The sequence below is a fragment of the Neolamprologus multifasciatus genome, chromosome 9, assembly GCF_963576455.1.
Source record: "Neolamprologus multifasciatus chromosome 9, fNeoMul1.2, whole genome shotgun sequence".
Classification (NCBI taxonomy): domain Eukaryota; kingdom Metazoa; phylum Chordata; class Actinopteri; order Cichliformes; family Cichlidae; genus Neolamprologus; species Neolamprologus multifasciatus.
The window spans coordinates 17,476,702-17,495,656 of NC_140447.1; the positions used below are offsets into that span (position 1 = coordinate 17,476,702).

General features: G+C 39.7%; 2 protein-coding genes across 7 annotated transcripts in view; both read right to left on the bottom strand.

Annotated features, from left to right (window-relative positions):
- c9h8orf34 (chromosome 9 C8orf34 homolog) overlaps positions 1-10,670 on the bottom strand; it is an 81,742-nt gene extending 71,072 nt beyond the window's left edge. For all 5 annotated transcript variants that reach the window (XM_085173394.1, XM_085173392.1, XM_085173395.1 and 2 more), the window contains exon 1: positions 10,562-10,670. In XM_085173394.1, coding sequence (XP_085029520.1) covers positions 10,562-10,630 — 69 coding nt within the window. In that variant the 5' untranslated portion in view covers positions 10,631-10,670. The remainder of the gene's footprint in view (positions 1-10,561) is intronic.
- The window catches only part of prex2 (phosphatidylinositol-3,4,5-trisphosphate-dependent Rac exchange factor 2), a 99,312-nt gene continuing 89,204 nt past the window's right edge, over positions 8,848-18,955 (bottom strand). For both annotated transcript variants that reach the window (XM_085173384.1, XM_085173383.1), the window contains exons 40-41: positions 14,246-14,313; positions 8,848-12,283 (exon numbers count right to left, since the gene is read on the bottom strand). In XM_085173384.1, coding sequence (XP_085029510.1) covers positions 12,238-12,283; positions 14,246-14,313 — 114 coding nt within the window. In that variant the 3' untranslated portion in view covers positions 8,848-12,237. The remainder of the gene's footprint in view (positions 12,284-14,245; positions 14,314-18,955) is intronic.

Below are 18,955 nucleotides of genomic sequence, written 5' to 3' on the forward strand. Positions count from 1 at the left end.
ATTTTATTTCAGGCTTGTTTGAATAAAATCAGTGTCACCTTCAGCATGTTTTGGACTTGCAGAAACAGCTCCTCCAATACTCCCTGGAGGGCTTCCTGTCCCTGTCACCTATAGAAGAGGCCAATGGCTGCCAATGATTTACTTATTCTTTCTGTTAATAAAATATGTCAATGCAAAGTCATATCACAGGTTACTTAAGGTGACATGTGAGTGTCTTTATAATTCAGAGCCAACGTAGGTGAAGACACGCAGAGGGAAAGCAAGAGACATGCCGGTGGAAGACATCCAAACCCTGAATAAGCAGGAAGGCAAGAGCAGAAGATATCATGTGGAAGAGGAGACTACAGGAGAGGCAATGTCACCTGGCCAGACTGGCATCAGCAGATAAAACTTGTCACAAGAGCTGCTCTCGTCTTCCTCGCTGATATGCACCCTTCACTTGCTTTGTCCTTGTGGAGTATTTGCTGATTATGTTTGACAGGTTTCACGGTAGGGCGCGGTTGGACTGACAAAATTTGCCACAGCAATTTTCAATCAAACATCTTCCAGTATCACATCTTTCCCGTTTCCATTTGCATTTGTTTCTCCTACAGTTTACTGTTCTCTGTCACTTCTGCAACATTCATACGTGACTTAACCTTTTCAAAACCTACATGACGATCTTTCTGCTGCACAGCAATCAAGTAGTTAAAATAGAAAACGAAACGCACAGAGGCTTTGCTATGACTATTACCACATTCAGTGTATTTTGTGTTCTATATGAGAAACACTTTTTCTTTACAAAGCTCTTCTTTGCAAACTTCTTGGGTATCTTTTGTATATCTTTTTAACTACACATCAACTTCACACAGTCACAAGACTACCTAGCATTTGAAAAATCAGAAAAACTGAATTTTATTCACTACGCTCACTGAACACTTTGCCCCATATTGCCCACACTATTACACCACCACCACCTGCCTAAACTCTTAAGAAAAGCCAGGATGGACTCGTGCTTTGATTTTGGTTAGACAAGCTTCTACCAGCTGAATGCTGCAGCAGAATCTTCTATTGTTCAAAAATTTTGGTGAGCTCTTGTGTCAGTTTCTCGACACAGTGTGGACCTCTGCTGCTGTAGCCCATCTGTTTCATTCAGAGATGGTCTTCTCTGTTCCTTTCCTATCACCTCGAACCAGTCTGGCCATTTTTGGCTGATCTCTGGCATCAACACGCCATTTTCACTCAAAGAACTGCTGTTCTTTAAGTATCGTCCCAATTTTGCCACTTTTTTATCTGCATCGCTCAAGGATCTCATCCACGAGCCAGCTCTACGTCAACAGTGTGTAGATTATCCTCTTCAAAATAACATATTGTATAGCACAATACAATTTGGGACAACTAATACTAGTTAGAGCTAAAGTTGGGAAGACGCAGAATGAGCACTGTGGATTGTTTCCGCCATCATTTACATTAAAGTTGAGCTGGAACGGTAATGGACAAACAGCCAAATGAACTCTGTTTTTGCAACCTTTAAAAACACACACGTACATTATAGAAATACATACAGTATGAGCACTGATAGTGTCTTGACACTGTACACACATGGTCATTAGTCACCAGCTGAACAAACAGAGGGCAACTGTCAAGGCTCTTTGTATCACATGATCAGCTCTCCTACACCACCAGCATGACTATCAGCTTCACACATCAGTAAGCCCCGAGGATCAGCGGGCTGTAAATGGACGTGATATCTTTATTAGCATGCACCAGAGCCACTGTACTCTCTCTCTCTCTCCTGATTGTTTCCTGTCTTCTTACAAATACAAGCATACTCCTCCCCCCTGTCTGACACTGCACGCTTTAAGTCTTCCTCATTTTGGACTTCACTCATCGTGTCCCTACTTGATCTTCCAGATATCACAGAAATGCTTTACCTTCCCTCTTTGTCCCCATCCTGCACTCCCTCAGGACCAACCTGGCCTCGGGCCGTGTGTTGAGCCGCCTGTCTCATGGTAATTACTCAAACTGTGCCTGAGGGGAAGCCATGTTAACCCGTGCATGACCACACATCTGTCACACCAAGTTACCAAACTCAAGACCATCACAGAGTTTGAAGAAAAAGATAACGTCTAATTGATACGGATGCTGCAGCACTTTCTCTGGCACATTATGATGCAATTTAACCAATCCTAACCTTCTCTCCCCTGAATTGTGATGCATTTCATTTGTAAATGAATCACTTACCCTACCAGCCAGACATCAAAAGGGGAAAAAGGCTTTGTTTCAATTTTCTCACGGTGTCGTAATAAATTACCAAAGGAAATCATTTTATTCTTAATTGACAGGTATTTACCAAGCCTACACATTTGCTTAAAAGGATTCAAAGTGAGCAGATCTGTGTCTGCATGCTGTAATAACCCACCAACAGGTGTGCATACAAATGGCTGAAACTACAACTAAAAGAGCAAGCGTAGAGAACCCGAAGCTATACTTAGTCTTGAAGATGTAAGGTAACGAGCTTATCTGGATTTATAATCAAAGCGACTCACTTCTCATACTGGACCGTATGCAATATGATATACAGAGTGTTTTTGATAATTAATGCTAAATATTTAGTAATGCCCACTGTTGCATCACCAGTCTTTAGGATGATCATTCATTAATTTTTGCTTCAGGTCAGTTTGGCTATGTGACGGACGGAGAGGTTTCAATGAAGTTACAGAAATCCAAAATAAAGAGAAGGAGTTAAATTGGATCACTTTCCAGCAGGAAACACAAGGAAATAAGATATATTTCATCTTTTAAGCTATGTGTTTTTAAAGTTACAGCCTTTGTAATTAATGATACATTTTTGTCGATGTTCTTGTTTATTCGACCTAGATGAAACAACACTGTAATGGATGAAGTAACATCTCTTTAAATGACCGTAACGCTGTTATCATTTGTGCTAGAGATGAAATGCAAACAGCTTTGGAAAGAATAGAAGAAATTTGCTGTAAAAAAGTCAGCTCCACCTCCATATGCTCGTCACATGATCTTACTCCTCAACAATTTTAATTTAAAGAGAATATTAAAATAGTCCCTGAAAGATGAGAATTATTTTGTAATTTTACAGCCAAAATTACAAAACACATCCAGGTGACCTGTATGATACTTGGATGATAAAGGATTAAGGAGTCTAGTCAGATTCTCTGAGCACCGAAAGTCCTTTTGAATTTTTCTTCACAAATTTGCTTAACCCATGACGTTCTCGCTCAAAGTGATTAGAAAAGGAGGTAGGAGGTTGTTTTTTGGATTATTTGACTGTACCCTCTCCCTCCTGTCTGCCACATCCTGATTAGTCCCCCCCCCCTGCCCCCCAAACACCTGTTCCCTATCTGCCAATTACTCACCCATCTCCCATCAGTGAGCTGCTCACTGCAGGATGTGCTGTTCTTGTATGTTCCCTGTCAGATCGTCTTACTTTCACCATGTCAAGATTTCCAGGCATTTCTTAGTTTTTCTTGTTTTCTAGTGTTCTTGTTATTTCTCATGTTTAGTCATTGATTTTCTTGTGTATGACCTTTTTGGGCTGTTTTATGGATTTGCCTTTTGCCTGCTCCCCACTTGGACTGTTTACCTTGCTGCCTTCCTTGTTCCTATGATCACTGCTTATTTTTGACTAAAAATATAGACTTTGGACATTTACTAAGCCTCCCCTGTGTTCTCTGTTCAAGTCCTTTCCTCTCTCGTTGTTACATTGCAGAAAAGGCTGACCTTATTTCCTGTTGAAAGGGAAAAAATAAGTTGAAAGAAAAGAAATCAGACAGCAATCCATGTTCAAAGAATATCAATTATATTAATTCCTGATCTGACTGACCTATGATACACATTCCCAAAAAATAAGACTAATGTTCTTCTATGTTCTAATTTATAGTTAATTTAATGATTTTACAAAATATACTGTTAATGGCATTTTCTAATCATTTGAATGACAGCTTGCAGTCTTACAAGAAATGGATGCAGGCAGAAACATGGATATCAGCATGGCGAGTGGAGGTGAGACAAAGGTTCTACCTCTGTAGGACGGATGCTGTTTGGTTATGAAAAGTAGAAAACTGTACTTTGCAAATTATGACTTATGTCAACTCAAATACCAAGTAGTCCCACACGCATTAAACTGTGATGCACTGTGTTTTCTGACACCTTTCTAACCAATTTGAGCTAAAGTAGTTCATCTGTTGCATTGAACTACTCACCCTCAGCCTTTGGTCCCCACATGCATCAACGAGTCTTGGCCATCCATCACTGCTCCGTCCTTGGACCAGTTTAAGATACCGACCACACGACAGTTTTGAAGATACCCTGATCCATTCATCTAGTCGTTGCAATTTGGCCCTTGTCAAACAAATCTTTTTTGTTTTGACAACAAATTGTTTTATTTATTTTTTTGCTTTTAACGCATCGACTTTGAGGACAAAGAGATTTGGGTTACATCTCACAGTCCTAGTTCCATTGTAAAGTCAAATGCTCAAAGTAATTAAGATCAAGCAATGTAAATTAATATTGTAATTTATCAAATTTTATGTGACTTTTTGACTTTTTGACTGATGACTCTCAATTAACATGAATCAATTCAATATTTTAGGTCTTTAACTATTAAGCATTTTATTAAGTCTTATTTCAGAGTATTTGTTTGGATTGTGTGAATATGCACTGTTTCATTGTTTCATTGTCTAAAGTGGGCGCGACAGGACTCCAGGTTTGTAGTGGCTCAATTTTGGACAATAGCATAAATAATATGCTCTAAAGTGCCCAGCGCTTTAATTTACCTGCAATTAAGCAGAACATTTAACATGTTATAACAGTAATTATCTACCTGAGTTCTGCCATTTGGTTTTCCTATACAGTGTAGATGATCTTCAAATGGGAAGAAATCACAGTAAATGCACATCTGACACAGTGAACACATATTTATTAAGTTTAGGTGTATGTTTATGGCCAACATGAAATATTAAAGTTTCACTGAAACAGAAAGATGAGGGATGTTGCTAATAATGTTGGTGAAAATCACACTCAATCACACAGAGTCCAGTAAATTATCTCCAAAGGAAGTGGATCAATAGGTCAGGTGGTGTGTGTATCTGTGCATATACGTGTTTCCCAGCCCTACCTGACCTCTTAACAGCACTGCAGGGCTGGACGTCTTAAACCCTGGACGCAGCACATTAGCAGAACTACACAGCTGAGCAAGTTGGAGTGGAGCTTTTCTACGTGAACGGATAAACAGTTCACTCAGAGAAATCTTCAGGGAGAAGCAAAGTCATTTAACTTCACTCGAAGCAGAAACACCAATAAGTAGAAACTGAGCAGCCTACTCGTTTAAATTCCTACACCTCGACCCAAAGCACTGGCTCAAACAAAGTGCAAATTCAATACGGGTGTTCTTTTTTTCCCCAGTCATCGATTTCAAATCTGTCATTCTCACTGTGTAGAAGTAATTGAGCCTGATCCTTTTTTTTTTAAGGCGTATGAATGATGAAAGCAATACATACACAAACTTCAAAGAAATTATATGCATTCGTGTTGCGCCGATATTTTAGAAGCAACAGTATTTTTCATTTGCAAGTTTCTAAACACTGTTGTGAACAACCCAGACCTGTTCTATTTAATTAAATATGTATGTAAATCACTTTAAATACAGTCCACATCATTAGTGAACTTCATTAATATCGTCGAGCAATCACAGCAGCCTCTAAACTATAACAAATACTCAATTCATGTCAAACCTGTATTCAAGCTTATTAAAGTCACAGAGGAGAAAAAGTCAGACCCCAATTGCTTCACAGAGCAGGGCTGCATTTCAACATCTGACTGTTACACCAGTTTCCAGTTCAATGCTGTGACATTTCTTTGATCCGGGCAACATTTACATGATCCATCAGTTCACAGTTCCAACAGAACCATTATATCGCCTAAGACATGATTGACAGATCACAGCGAGGAGGAATATGAGAGCGGGCTTTTTACACCGTCTGCTGATAAAGGCAAAGAATGCACCATTTTACACCAACTGTGTTACACGAGTTTAAATGTCAGAAGCTTGCAGGTAGATCCTGCAGATCCTCCTCCGATAAAGCAAAGATTAAAGAATTAGACCCATTATTTCATTCAATTAATGAGCCCTGTGTGTTGACAAATGTCAGGAAAGGGGGGCTTTTATAGTTTTAAAAAGGGGCACTTACAATGGAGTATCATACTGGGTATAACAACGAAACCTGAGCATGTGACCTTCAGCTTGCTTTAATGCCTAACACTGACTGGGATTTGAATTGGAAAAGGGCAGGTGTTTGAAAAGAATATCAATTTACCAAAACACTTTACAATACGTTAGAGAGCAATTACTTCAGTTATTATGAGAGGCTGCTTCACTGTTTAGGAAGAATATTATGTCTGTGTTGACTCAGCTTGCTATCTCTGCAAAGCAACCATTTCATTAGTGGGGTGTGGTGGGGGATCGATTCTCTGGCAAATCATAAGCTGTGTCTCATCAGAGCGAGTAAATGAACCCTCGCTTCTACTCACACTGTTTAAGACTGCAGCTGGGTATGAGGAAGGAGTGATGGCGCTTTGCCTTAGGAGGAAAAAAATTAAGCTGAAGTTGGATTTTTATGCAACATGAAAGCCAAGGGTAGATTGGTACAGATCGGAGAGTTCAAGGAGGGAGGGAGGACATAAACATACATAGCCAATATTGTAAGAGGACTCTTAATGGAGACAAAGGACATCTTTTATTTCCATAACAAACTTGTACACTTGCGTTCGGAAAGGCTCTTCAATAAATATATTTTGGCAGACCCTTCAGCAAACAAAGGGCAGCCTTTACTATGAAGAGTTATGTAAAAGCTGAAGGAGACAAACCATTTATATTTTCTGTACGAATTAAATCGTTCGCTAAAGAACGTCTCTACAGAGTACTACCTCTACACAGAATTTCTGCACTAATGAGCTAAAAGACTCCTGGGAATACAAGTGTTTAAGTTCAATCGTCATTAATTTAGTGGTGTTGTGACGGTTATGCTGCGTTTGGACTTTTTTTGTTTGGATGTGTGATTCACTTTCCACTGTTTGTGTATCTGAGAACAGTGTTGAAGTTTAGCTAGCATCGAGCCACCACAACAGAGATTAATTACCTGTGGCTAGTATTCAAGTATTCATCAGTGTTCTTGTGACAGTGCAGTGAAATGAATACCATGTTTTTAAGCTTGCTGTCTCGTCATAGTCAAGGGCCCGAGTGCAGAAGACTGCAGTTCCTTTAGTGGCCCTTTGAGGCTGGTTCCACAAGCAAGTCAGCCACGTTAAACCTCACCGTGGAAAGAAACCACTTTAAAGCCTGCTACAATTTTTTGCTACTTCTCATCAACTCAAAGAACTAGATCTCTCAGTCGTGTTTGTGGTGTCGGTGCCTTTTCAAAGTACATTATCTCTCCAAACTGTCCCATTCTGTTGCTTGATCATTAAGCCTGCTAGCATTTTATGTCATTAGGAGATGTCTGTTTATGTGCACTGCACCCATTGAATTCCTCTTGCTTTGCTAATTTAGCCTGACAGCTCGTTCTGATAACTGTCCCCTTCACCTTCAAAACAGGGTCCCACAAACCAACAGGTGATATCACAGTGGTTACATCCAAATGGGCATAGTTCAAAAACATTAAAAACTAACCTCATAGCCAGCAACATGTAGCTTGAGAACCTGGTTAGTGGTTTTACACTCAATGCCCACTTTGTTAGTCACACCTGTTAAACTTCTTATTAACGCTTTAATTGGCCAATCGCATGTCACCAACTAAGTGCATTTAATCATGTAGACATGGCTGAGACGACCTGCCGAAGTTCAAACTGAGCATCAGAATGGGGAAGAAAAGTGATTTGAATGTGACATGTTTATTGGTGCCAGACATGGTGGTCTACTTCAGAAACTCTGGATCTACTGCACAACATATTGAACCTTGTGGCAGATGGGTTACAGCAGCAGAAGACCACACCACGCAACACTCCTGTCAGCTGAAAATAGCAAACCGAGGTTGCTATTTGAAAGGATGAAGCCATCCTGCCTTGTTTCAGTTCAGTTCAGTTCAGTTCATTTTTATTTCAAACATTTCAAACATGTGCCTTCACAATCATTACAAAATATCATTCCATTATTTGTTTGAAAAGGAGTAGGCAGAAGTATTTACTTATTTGTCCCTACCCCTTCAAGTTTCAAAGGCAGAGACCGGTGTAATGGTGTAGGGGATATTTTGTTTACATACTTTGTAGCAATTGAGCATCATTTAAACACCACAGCCTACATGAGGATGGTTAGTGAGCACGTCCATCCCTTCATAACTACAGTGTACCCATCTTAAATAATAATAGTGTCCAATGACTGTAGCTCTATGACACTTTAATATATTTTTGTACAAAACTATTTATGGAGATTCAAAAAGAAAGAGTAAAATGGCAACCTTACAGCTGGCAATATTAGAGAATAAAACCTCTATTATATAGTGTGGTAGTGTAATATCTTTCACAGTAAGAGTGTGCTGCAGATTACAGAATACATATTATAAAAGCAGCACTTTGATGTAGGCAATTCTAGCTGGCAGCACATTATTGTAATTTAACAGGGCAAGTGTTAAAGTGTTTGTGATCACGATGGCTTCTTGTTTATAATGAATCTCTGTAATACAAGACCATTATATTGTAATAGTATCACTACATTTTGTTTTTGTAGTTCACTTTGCCATAACTGTCCACACTGTACTCTTGTAGTACCTTAATTACAAGTACATTTATAAATTCATTTTACCTGTAGGTGTTGTATTGTTTGGATATCAAGCTTCCAGCGTCTGAGCAGCACAGAACAGCTGTATCATTCCTTCACCTGTATCAATTTTCTACATCTGATCCAAAAAAAAAGAAAAAAAAAAGAAAAGAAATTACAGCGAGAATTCAAACCTCTCTTCAGGACTTGTCCAATAAAATAAAAAAAAGAACTTGTTTCTTCACAACTGAAAGCACACGGATGGATTTTCTTTAGGACAACAATCAAATGGTCAAGGGTTTTCAAGCGCAGCAGCAGGGTAGCAGCTACATCATTTTTCTCATGAGGAGAGCGACAGACCCAGGAGAGTTTTCAATATCCCCCTCTTACTACACCTCTTTCTCCCTGCTGGCAGTTTCCCCAGCAAATCTACACGACACAATGCAGCCTCACAACACGCCATTCGCAGCCTATTTGCTGTGAACACCTCGCCAACGATCCCTGTCTCTGTAACTCAGATTAACAAGTCTGTTTGATAACTTTGGGAGACAACTCTGGATGTGAATGGTTCACTATAAAGTCTCATCACAGATGTTTGCAACAAATGCATTTTTGATCAGCGCGCTGAGCACTTCCTTGGCTTTAATCGCCTTCAATCGTCACATGAAGGAAACACAATTTAATTGAGCACGGAGCAAGGAATGAAAAAGAAATCACAGACAGGCGGCAGGGATGGGTGGGGAGGGGGGGACAGGTGGAAGAGGAAGATGGAGGGAGCAAAGACAAACAATATGAGGTTACAGAGGCCTTTCAACTGAGCGGTTTTGAGCCTGGTAGGAAGATTTTCTCTCTTCTACGCTGGTGAAATGCATGTTAGGCTTGATTCACTGTCCACGGTGCTGAAACAAGCCACAGCAGCTCCTGTAATCCATGTGCTTCAAGCTCTGTGCGTTTACCGCTTCCACACATGCAGCTGGGGAAAAGTGAAGCGTCAGCACATTTGTGAAGCACACGAAGTGCACGTATAGAGTCAGTTCACGTATACAGCCATCCCTCTGTATCCTTGCCTTCTTCTCATGGTGATAAGTGATTTTTGAAATCAGGCTTCTGCACCTCAGAGAAAAGCTACTTCTAATAAATCTGATTATGTCTCACACCCGTGCAGTCCTGCTTTCAGCAATTAATCCAGGAGCAAACAAGGGATGAAGTCGTGCTTTTCCTAACCCCCTGGGTTTCTTACTGTAGCTCTCACCCAGAATAACCCCCGATGAAGAACACACAGACGGTTTCAGTGACAAACACACAGCGAGGCTGGCTGTGTCCTCTGTAGCATAACGTATAGTAAAAGCTAAGCCTACTGTGTGCAGTCTGAATTACAACTGGCTTCCCCCAACTTCACCAAACTGTAAAAGGCACAGAGAGGATGCTACATCCCAGTCTTCTTAAATGCAAATCACCAGCAGAAGGATGTAAGCTTGGAGATGTGAGGGCAGACAGAGCAGCCGATATTGCTTTATAGGGTTTGCAGTGTCGTTTAAAGGGAAGCGCAGGGGGAAGACATCGGCTGTAGAAGTGCAAGAAAATAAATGTTTTTATTTGAAACCAGTCCTTCTGATTTAAACTATACGACGCATGAGTAATGCAGTAATAAGCCAGTGACAGTTCACGCAAACGCGCGCTCGCCATTTGGCACAAACTATAAATTAAAGCGAATAACGCAGTCCAGTGCACAGCAGTGGTGGTCCTTTAAACCGGCTGCCAATAACTTCGGAGTTGGATGCACATTCGTACACTCACCTCAAACAAGGGTCCGATTTTATTCTTCTCCAGATACGACTGAATTCTTGACTGTTGAAGAGACGCCATGGAGAAACTGTTGTGTTGAGCTTTTAGCGGGATGAAATCATGAGGTGAGCCGCTGTCATTCGTCCTTCAGGAGACGTCTCGGCGACTTGAAATGTAGAAAATGTGCACCGAGCCACGTTAAGTTCAGGCAGGTTTGCGTCAAGTGCGGAGCGGGCGACTCTGAGTCCGGCTCATCCTGGAGGACAGTCAGCCCGGGACCTTCCCCAGCTTGTCGCCTTACTGACTCTGTGGCTGTAGCTTCCCCGCATGAGCCAATGCCACAGCGGCTCTGTGACAGAGATTACAAATCTTCCGCTTACTGGCTGCCAGTTTTAACCGCGCCACGGCCACTCCCACCGGGCACTGCCTAGCACTATCTTTAACGAGACTGTGGCGTGTGTAGCGCGCTTCAGCATCATAATTGGGCAACAAATTCGTGCACTGACCACAGTTACTGCGCATTCTGCTAATTACCACAAGGAAACAAGCGCACTTCTCTCCTCGTATCTTTAATTAGACCACATTACCGGCACACTGATAACTAAAACTGCATGCACACCTAAATAAAGAGTTGTTGAAAGGCGGGTGCCTTCTACACCAACCACAACCAACAAGGCCGGTGGAAAAGTGGTCATTTTCAGGAGTAAATCAACTACAGAAATGTCCCCTGTAATCAGCTTTAATATACATTTTACAAACTGTATACATGGCAGGATTATTATTATTGTTTTGTAGGATTTTGAAGGGAATATGCAGAAAACCCCCAATCATCTTCATTTTTACATTGATCATACAGAGGCATACGGTCTATGTAGGAAACATCACCCTTTGCATAGTAGCAAGCTAGTCATCCACTCTACAATGATAGCATGTTTTAATCCTGAGTATTGTCAATATATATATAAAAATATAGGAACACGGAATATAGCTCCTAACTCTATGCTGTTTTATGTTAATACTGATAAAATCACTGAAAAATCTTCATGTGCATGCCTAACAATCTGAACCCAGTGAGACAGTATGACTCTATCAACACTTTCCCCCCTTGTTTTTCTTTCTTTTTGCTAAATGCTGTGCATATTAACAAGTGAATAAACATCTTTTCAAGAAACACACACACACAGTCATATGATTAAACAGCACGGAACTGACAAAGCACTGAAGTCAGAGCTGAACAGAAGCTGACAAATTACTGGCTAATTTGAACAAATACTGTGCCAAATTACATCCAGTATCCTTCTAATCATTTATTTCATATGCAAATAAAGCTAATACCATGAAATGCAAATGTCCCTCATAAAAACAAGAAGAATAACATGCAGACACTTAACTGATGGGATTAATTTTGTTCATTCATTAAGCTAATTTCGCTCCCTTCGCTCTGACACATTGTCTTGTCAGATGCATCACAGAATAAAAAAATCAACAATATGTATCAAATGCAACAGTGAAAAATGTAAAGTATTAAAACACAATCTAAGGTTTAGAAATTCTATTTACACTTTAGGCAGCTACTCTGGACATGTAAAATGAACCCAATAACTCTCTTTAATTAGATTAAGCTATTGGTGGAGGGAAAGCGTTGCTGACTCAAAAGATCCTCAAGACCTCTTCCTGGATGCGATGCATTATGGATCACCATCTGGGGGTGGAGGCTGGCACAGCTTGTACAACCTGATCAGAGAAACACATATGCAACATGACGCTTAATTACATTCGACCCAAGCGATGATTCTTCAGGCTTCAGGTCTTTGTTTGGAGTTACCGGATATGAGGATGCATACTGGAAGCATGCAGTAATAGCTCTGTATTACCAAGTAAAACAATATTAAATATGCAAAGAGTAAAGAACAAGCAAAAAACTTGTACGTACTAAATAAACTATGCACAGTATCTTTGTTACACTTGATAAGACTGCCTTCTATACATGGTAATGTATAATATGAAGTGCTCATGTATAAGTCCATGAGCTGTTAAATCCGTATTCATTTGTTAAATTATTAAATGTAAAAAGTGTCCTAATAGTTTCCATACTTCTCCCAGTCAAAGCATGGTTTCTTCTGCCACCTTGGTGAACAGAAACATTGCTGAAGCAACACTTTGATTTGCTCTTGTCCGTGATAGGTCACTTGTAATCCAAGATCAAACTCGAGCAGCATGAGATATGATGAATTTGTTGGAGTGGACCCCTCTATTTTTCAGGTCTCAACATTTTAAAAACGCCTGAAGGAGGTCAGGGACAGCGGAGCACGGGAACCTGGCCGTCTTGTTTGCGCTTCTTTGTTTTGCCTCTAACAAAAGTCTTGAAAACAGCCTAGCTGCTTGTTGATTGTGTAGGTGTGCACTTTGTTCTCAATCTAAATGGTAGTATGAAGAAAACTCTCTTTGCCAAGTGAGAATATGAGAAGCATTTGCGCTCATCTCTTCTCCGGGTTTTTTGTTTTAATAACAAATGCATCAATATTTTACACTTCACATCTGCATCTCCTGAAAGATCGTTTCTGCACAGTGGAAAAACGCAGTCTCATTATATTTTCCACAACATCACATGAATCTCTCGCAACTTGAGCGTTAACAACATGTAACTACGGGGCAAAATGTAAGAGACCCTTCCATCTCCAGATCAGCAGGAATGAGAGTCCATCTTGTAAAGACCCTCAGAGGATACATACATATCCCACAGTTGTGGCAGCTACTTATGCTGCAACACTTATGACATAAGCCTGCAGGGAGTGCAGTAATTTTGCTGCATGACCACAATGTCTCAGTGTCTCAACACTAATCATCCAGCCACTTAATTTTATTTGTCAATTTCACTAAAAGGTTCAAAAGGGCTGCCTCTCACACAAAACCTATACGCCATAGCCAAATGGCTAGAGCAGTCTTTGCCCTCCTGTTAAAGCTACTGAGCAACAGGAATCTTTCTGCTAATATCCCTAAAATGACCATTTGGTTCCAGACCTGTTGAAAAAGCACACGCAGAGATCTATAGCACTACAGTACATGTCCTTCTGCTTAATTCTTCTCAGCTACTCAGATGGACATTATGGAGGCACTTTTTCATGCTGAACAACATCTTGCTGGGTCTTGCTGTTTAATTCTCTCTTACAAAAGCACTCCAAAAAGCATCTTTTTTGGCCAATGTTATGTGCATAAATAAATAGTTTATTTTCTTACATAGCTTCCGAGTCAGTTTCCTCATTAAATTATTGGATTTAATCATAGACTGTATATAAAAGACAAACATATTTGTAAAATGTGAAGCCAATGACGAAGTGGCTTGATGCTTGATTTGTATTTTTTTTCACCATTTTTTACAAAAAAGATAACACATGAATAACAGAGGCTCCTTTGCTATGCAATCTAGTTAGTTAGCAGTAACTAATCAGCTCTACTCTGTGCTCCAAATATAGTCATGTCTGGTTAATAAATACAGGAAACCCAGAGCTGCAAACTAATGGTCAACATCCTGTGGTTAAACTCATCTTTTATGCCGTCCATGGAAAGTAGTGCGAAGAAAGATCCATAACATGAAGTTTGGAAAAATCCTAAAAAGAGTGGCCTCAAAAGCCAGAAAAGCTAATGGCCTTTAACTAATGTTGCCTAATGTAAAACGAGTGGTGCCTGTAGCTTTACCTTGGGACGGACGACGGCGTGCGATCCCTCACTCCCAGGTTCTTGGCAGAATTTTGAACTCTTGCCCCCTAAAAGACAAAAAAATAATAATAATAATTGAGGACAAGGACATAAATCCAAAAGCAACAGCCACAAACAGAAGCTGAATGAAACACCACAGAGAGAAGAGCTTAAACAAAGCTTAGACAATAAGCCGAAGAACATTTCTGCCCTCTGGGGGTTGAAGTTCTTTTTCCTAAAGCTACAAAATATATGGTTTGTCAGCTCTTATTAATAATAAATTGCTGAGCAATATCATTCAAACCGTCTACAATCTGACATCACATGTGCTATTCTTCCAATAATAGCTTATTGATGTTTATTTAATCAGGAGCACTGAAGTTTTGAGTCAGTGTTGACTTTAGTGGAATAGATTTCATGGATCTCTGGTTTCCCCTTCTCATCTTTGAACAGATTTATTTATGGTCATAAATTCAAAAACACAAGAAGCTCATATTTCATCTCTCCAGTGATAGTTTTTAATTAACAACATGAGGATCTCCAGCCTTGAATGACTTTCAGCTGTCTGCAGGGGAGAAATTACAGGTTCTTTTCTAAATATTATATGTTATGAAGCATATGAGGTGCACGGTGCATGTATAGAGTCTAAATTTAAGCTGCTGCTGCCAGTGTGTAGCTCTTCTTTGTTTCTGTGTAGGCAAAAGAACAATGCGGATTAGTCTTTGTACGGAATTGTAAACCAGTAGTAAGGAATCTGGAAGATGAATTGGGTGTCTGCCTGTGTGTGTTACAGAGTTTGATTATGCCCAGTCAGGAGTATGTCTGCTCTTTGCTAATGTTCCTTTAGTCTGCTGGCTGTGCGCAGAGTCGGCAGATAAATGACTGTAGGGGGGCAGGAAGCAACTTAGGCTTTCAATTTAGAGGCACGAACACCTGCGCTCACAAACACACCGTCTCTACATCTGCGCCGCATGCAAGTAAGCACAAAAACCACATAATCAAATCTTTTTTTCTTTTTTTTAAAGAGGTCATCAGCAGATCTGCATCTGCTCTTTGAGCAGAGAGAGAGCAAGCGGCCAAAAGTGCATTAGCCGACCTCTCAGTTACAACTCTGCCGTGCCCCATCTTACAGTCTGTTTCGAGTCACAGCCAGATAACAGGATAGCATCAGCAATTACTCGATGCCTATCACGGCCATCCATTCTGATGCCTCCAGACAGAGATGAACCCTAATGTCCCTGAAGGACACAGCATACAGAGAGACGACACCAAAACTATTTTAAAAGCAAATTAAATAAGTGGAATTTTGTTTACACGACTCTGAAATTATCCGAGGACTTTTACAGACCAACATAATGAATGTATACTCTCAAAGGATGATTCTGGAGACGATAAAAACAAAGCGAAGAGAACTTTAAACTACAAATCTGAGAATCTTATTAGGTTCCAACAGGATATTACACTTCTTGTTTTTACCTACTTCACAAGTAAGTAAAAAGAACAGGCATCTACATCCACAGCATCTACTCTCACCATCCACTTTATTAGGTACACCTATTCAACTGTTTGTTAAACACACAATCTAAATTCCAATCATGGCAATAGGCTATCAAAACCAATACGTTGGTAACAATAGGTTTATCCTGTCCTATCTATTGCTAAAGCCCCACAAACGCTTAGTAAATGTTAAAGATTAGGCTTTCTGGAATGTCTTCTTCACATCATTTATTATCACATTTTCTAATAAATAATCTTCAATTTCACGCCAATCTATACTACAGTTATTAAGATATTGTAGTCTGGGCCACAGTGGTGGAAAAGCAGGCAGATTCTGCCATCAATAAAGCAGCCAGTATGTAATTATCACAGACTCAAAGACATATAATGCTAAAGAATATATGTGATTAAAAAAAAAAAGATTAAAATGGTTGTCCAGGAAACAGAGTTCAAATAGTGCATGCACAGTCCTTCGGTGGTTTATAATGAGCATCAGTTTGCTCACGCATGCAAAGTGCTGCCTGTAATCAGTAGAAATGTTTTCATTTTTCACATGTTGACTCTGCAAATGCTTAATAACGCACATCTGTTGGCTGTTTCTTTATGTACTGTGTCAGCTTCTAAAAACGGGAGACGTAATATTTGCCCCAGCTTTAATTGAAAGTAAAATTAATTATGATGAGTATTTGTCAGCATTTTCAATCTGTTTTTAAAAAGCAACGCTTACTTCTCCGCAAAATTAATTTCTTATAGATATTTTAATAAGTTGAAAGGGACTATATTTTTCTTTTTTCATGAGTTCATAAGGCCAATGCTATAAGTTATTCTTTACCTTTAGTATAAAGCTGTACACTGTTTGTATACAGAGCAAATATTGGACGTATTTGATGCAATTTGGGCAAAGCAGGTCTAATCTCAGCGTGATTTGTAAACCTCCACGCAGCATTCTCATTCTGAATTACGTTGTCTGGGCTTGATGGATGAATCCTGCTGGGACTGGATTCTGTGCTGATAACCTTTTTTTGTGAGAAACTGTGACTCTACAGCAAGAAAGAAGATGTGTCATTCAAATCCTGTGTGATATTCATATTCACCAAATTCATCAGCTGATGTCTGAGAGCAAGAGTAGGCACACACACACATGCACATGCACACACAAACACACACAACGCAGCTCAGATTCCCCAAAGCTCTCTATCTGGGCTGAACCACGTCTCCTCAGTGTCTGTCCAGGTCAACAATGACACAAGGAAAGAGAAAATGTCTCACTACAGAATAAGGTTTACTTGTATTAATCTAAATAATAAATCCCCATGGCTGCACTTTTCAGAACGGATGTAAAATATCCTCAAATCACAGCCCTCACAACGAGGTTCCAAATGTTTGCCAGCTGCACACTATACAACTCAAGGTCACACGATGCACAAAGTTGCATCCTGCTGGCTGCCATCCCATTTCTCTGAGAGGAGAAATTAAATGCCTCTTGTCCTGCAGGATCTGAGCCTACTAGGCAACCTCTTCTCTCCTCTCAGTTAAAATAGCAATGAAACAACTGATACAACTTTCAAAGAGAGTTGTGCTCTCTGTGGTCATGGTTAGAGCCTTTTTTAAAAATAAAAAATGAGGTGATAATGTGTATACACTGAAAGACTAATAGGAATTTCTTCCTTTGACTCTTAATGCATATGCAGATAAACAAACAAGCCCCAGACTTTCAACGAGTCTGCTGAGTTTCTCATTACTCTCTCATTTGGTCCGATTCATATTCTGGTAGCAGCGAATGCATATCTGATCAGTTTGAAATCAGGTTGGGGGGTGGAAGAGAGAAAGAGGCAAACCAAATTATAATGTAGACAGGAGCTAATGATTTTTCATGTGGACACCAGCTAATATTTCTTTCATTACCCAAAAGCATACTTACTGCCAGTTCCCTTTAAAAAATATCATTATTACTGAAGTAATAGACTCTGTGAGAAATATTGACCAAGGAAGTTAAAATGGCACAACTCTTTCTATTCCACTCGACGAAGCGTGTGGTCTATGTGATGACTTCAGATGCAGAAACTGTTCTGTGAGTTGAGACACAAATTTTCTCAGAGTGTGAAAATGTCACCGCGGTAGACACAGCAGCAGCATCAGGATGCTGAGATGAAATTTAACAAAAGAGGCCAAGGTACGGTGTTGAAATCAAAGTCATTAAAAGATACCTTCATGATGCTGTTCTTTGGTACGTGACTTATCCCAGAATAGTCATCTAAGACAATACCTGTCTATGTGGGGAAGAAAAAACTACCTGTCAGAAGGTAAGACGGAAGAATTATGCATTTCTCCTCTGTGTTGTGTGTGTGTGTGTGTGTGTAAGTATTACGACTATTAATATGTCAGTTCAGTTAATTAGCTCTCTAGTTTCCTTTCCACCTCTATGAGTTTCTTTTTTATTATTACTATTATTTTTTTAACCTCAAATAACTTCCATTCACTTTACCTTTATTCATTTATAAAACGCCAATGCAGTAGTTATTCTTTTTAAGTCATCGTGGCAGGAAAATGGATTGAGAAGATTTAAATGCTTTAATTGAAAGGCACTTATTTTTCTTGTATAACAATACTATATACAGTTGGCAGTGTTTGTAGCCCTCTGTGCACCACAACAGAGGACTTTAAAATCCAACAATCAAGAGTTGATTGAAATGCGGACTTTCAGCTTTCAAGAGGTTTAACAGAAGCATTGCATTTACTGTTTTAGTACAACCATTTTTAAAAACAGTCCTACATTTTCAGAGGCTCAAAATTGACAAGATGTTTAAAGGGAATGCGAGTCCTGTTCCCTCATTACTTACTGATAAATTAAGCAGACAAAAGATTTGGAATTGATTGTTTTTGCAGTCCAATTCTGTGGAAATTCTTTTCCCTTTTTAATCTTTTGACCATTCTTCTCTTTTAAAAACAACCCTTTCTCCACTCGCCGCACTGTCTCCATGAGGTTTCACTCACAGGTAAAAGTTTCAGTCTTAAACTTTTTAGCTTTCCTGCTTTACTTTGAACGGGGTTACGTAATGTGTTCACAAACTGAACCGAAGGTCTGTAGTTTTGCTTTGTTTGCACAGCTTCCGGAGAAGCGATGAGGAAAAGACGGCACAAAAATATCCCGAGAAAATGAGGTGGCTGCCAGAGCAGCTTGTCATTCCCTATCAAAACAGAAGAGAAGCTGAT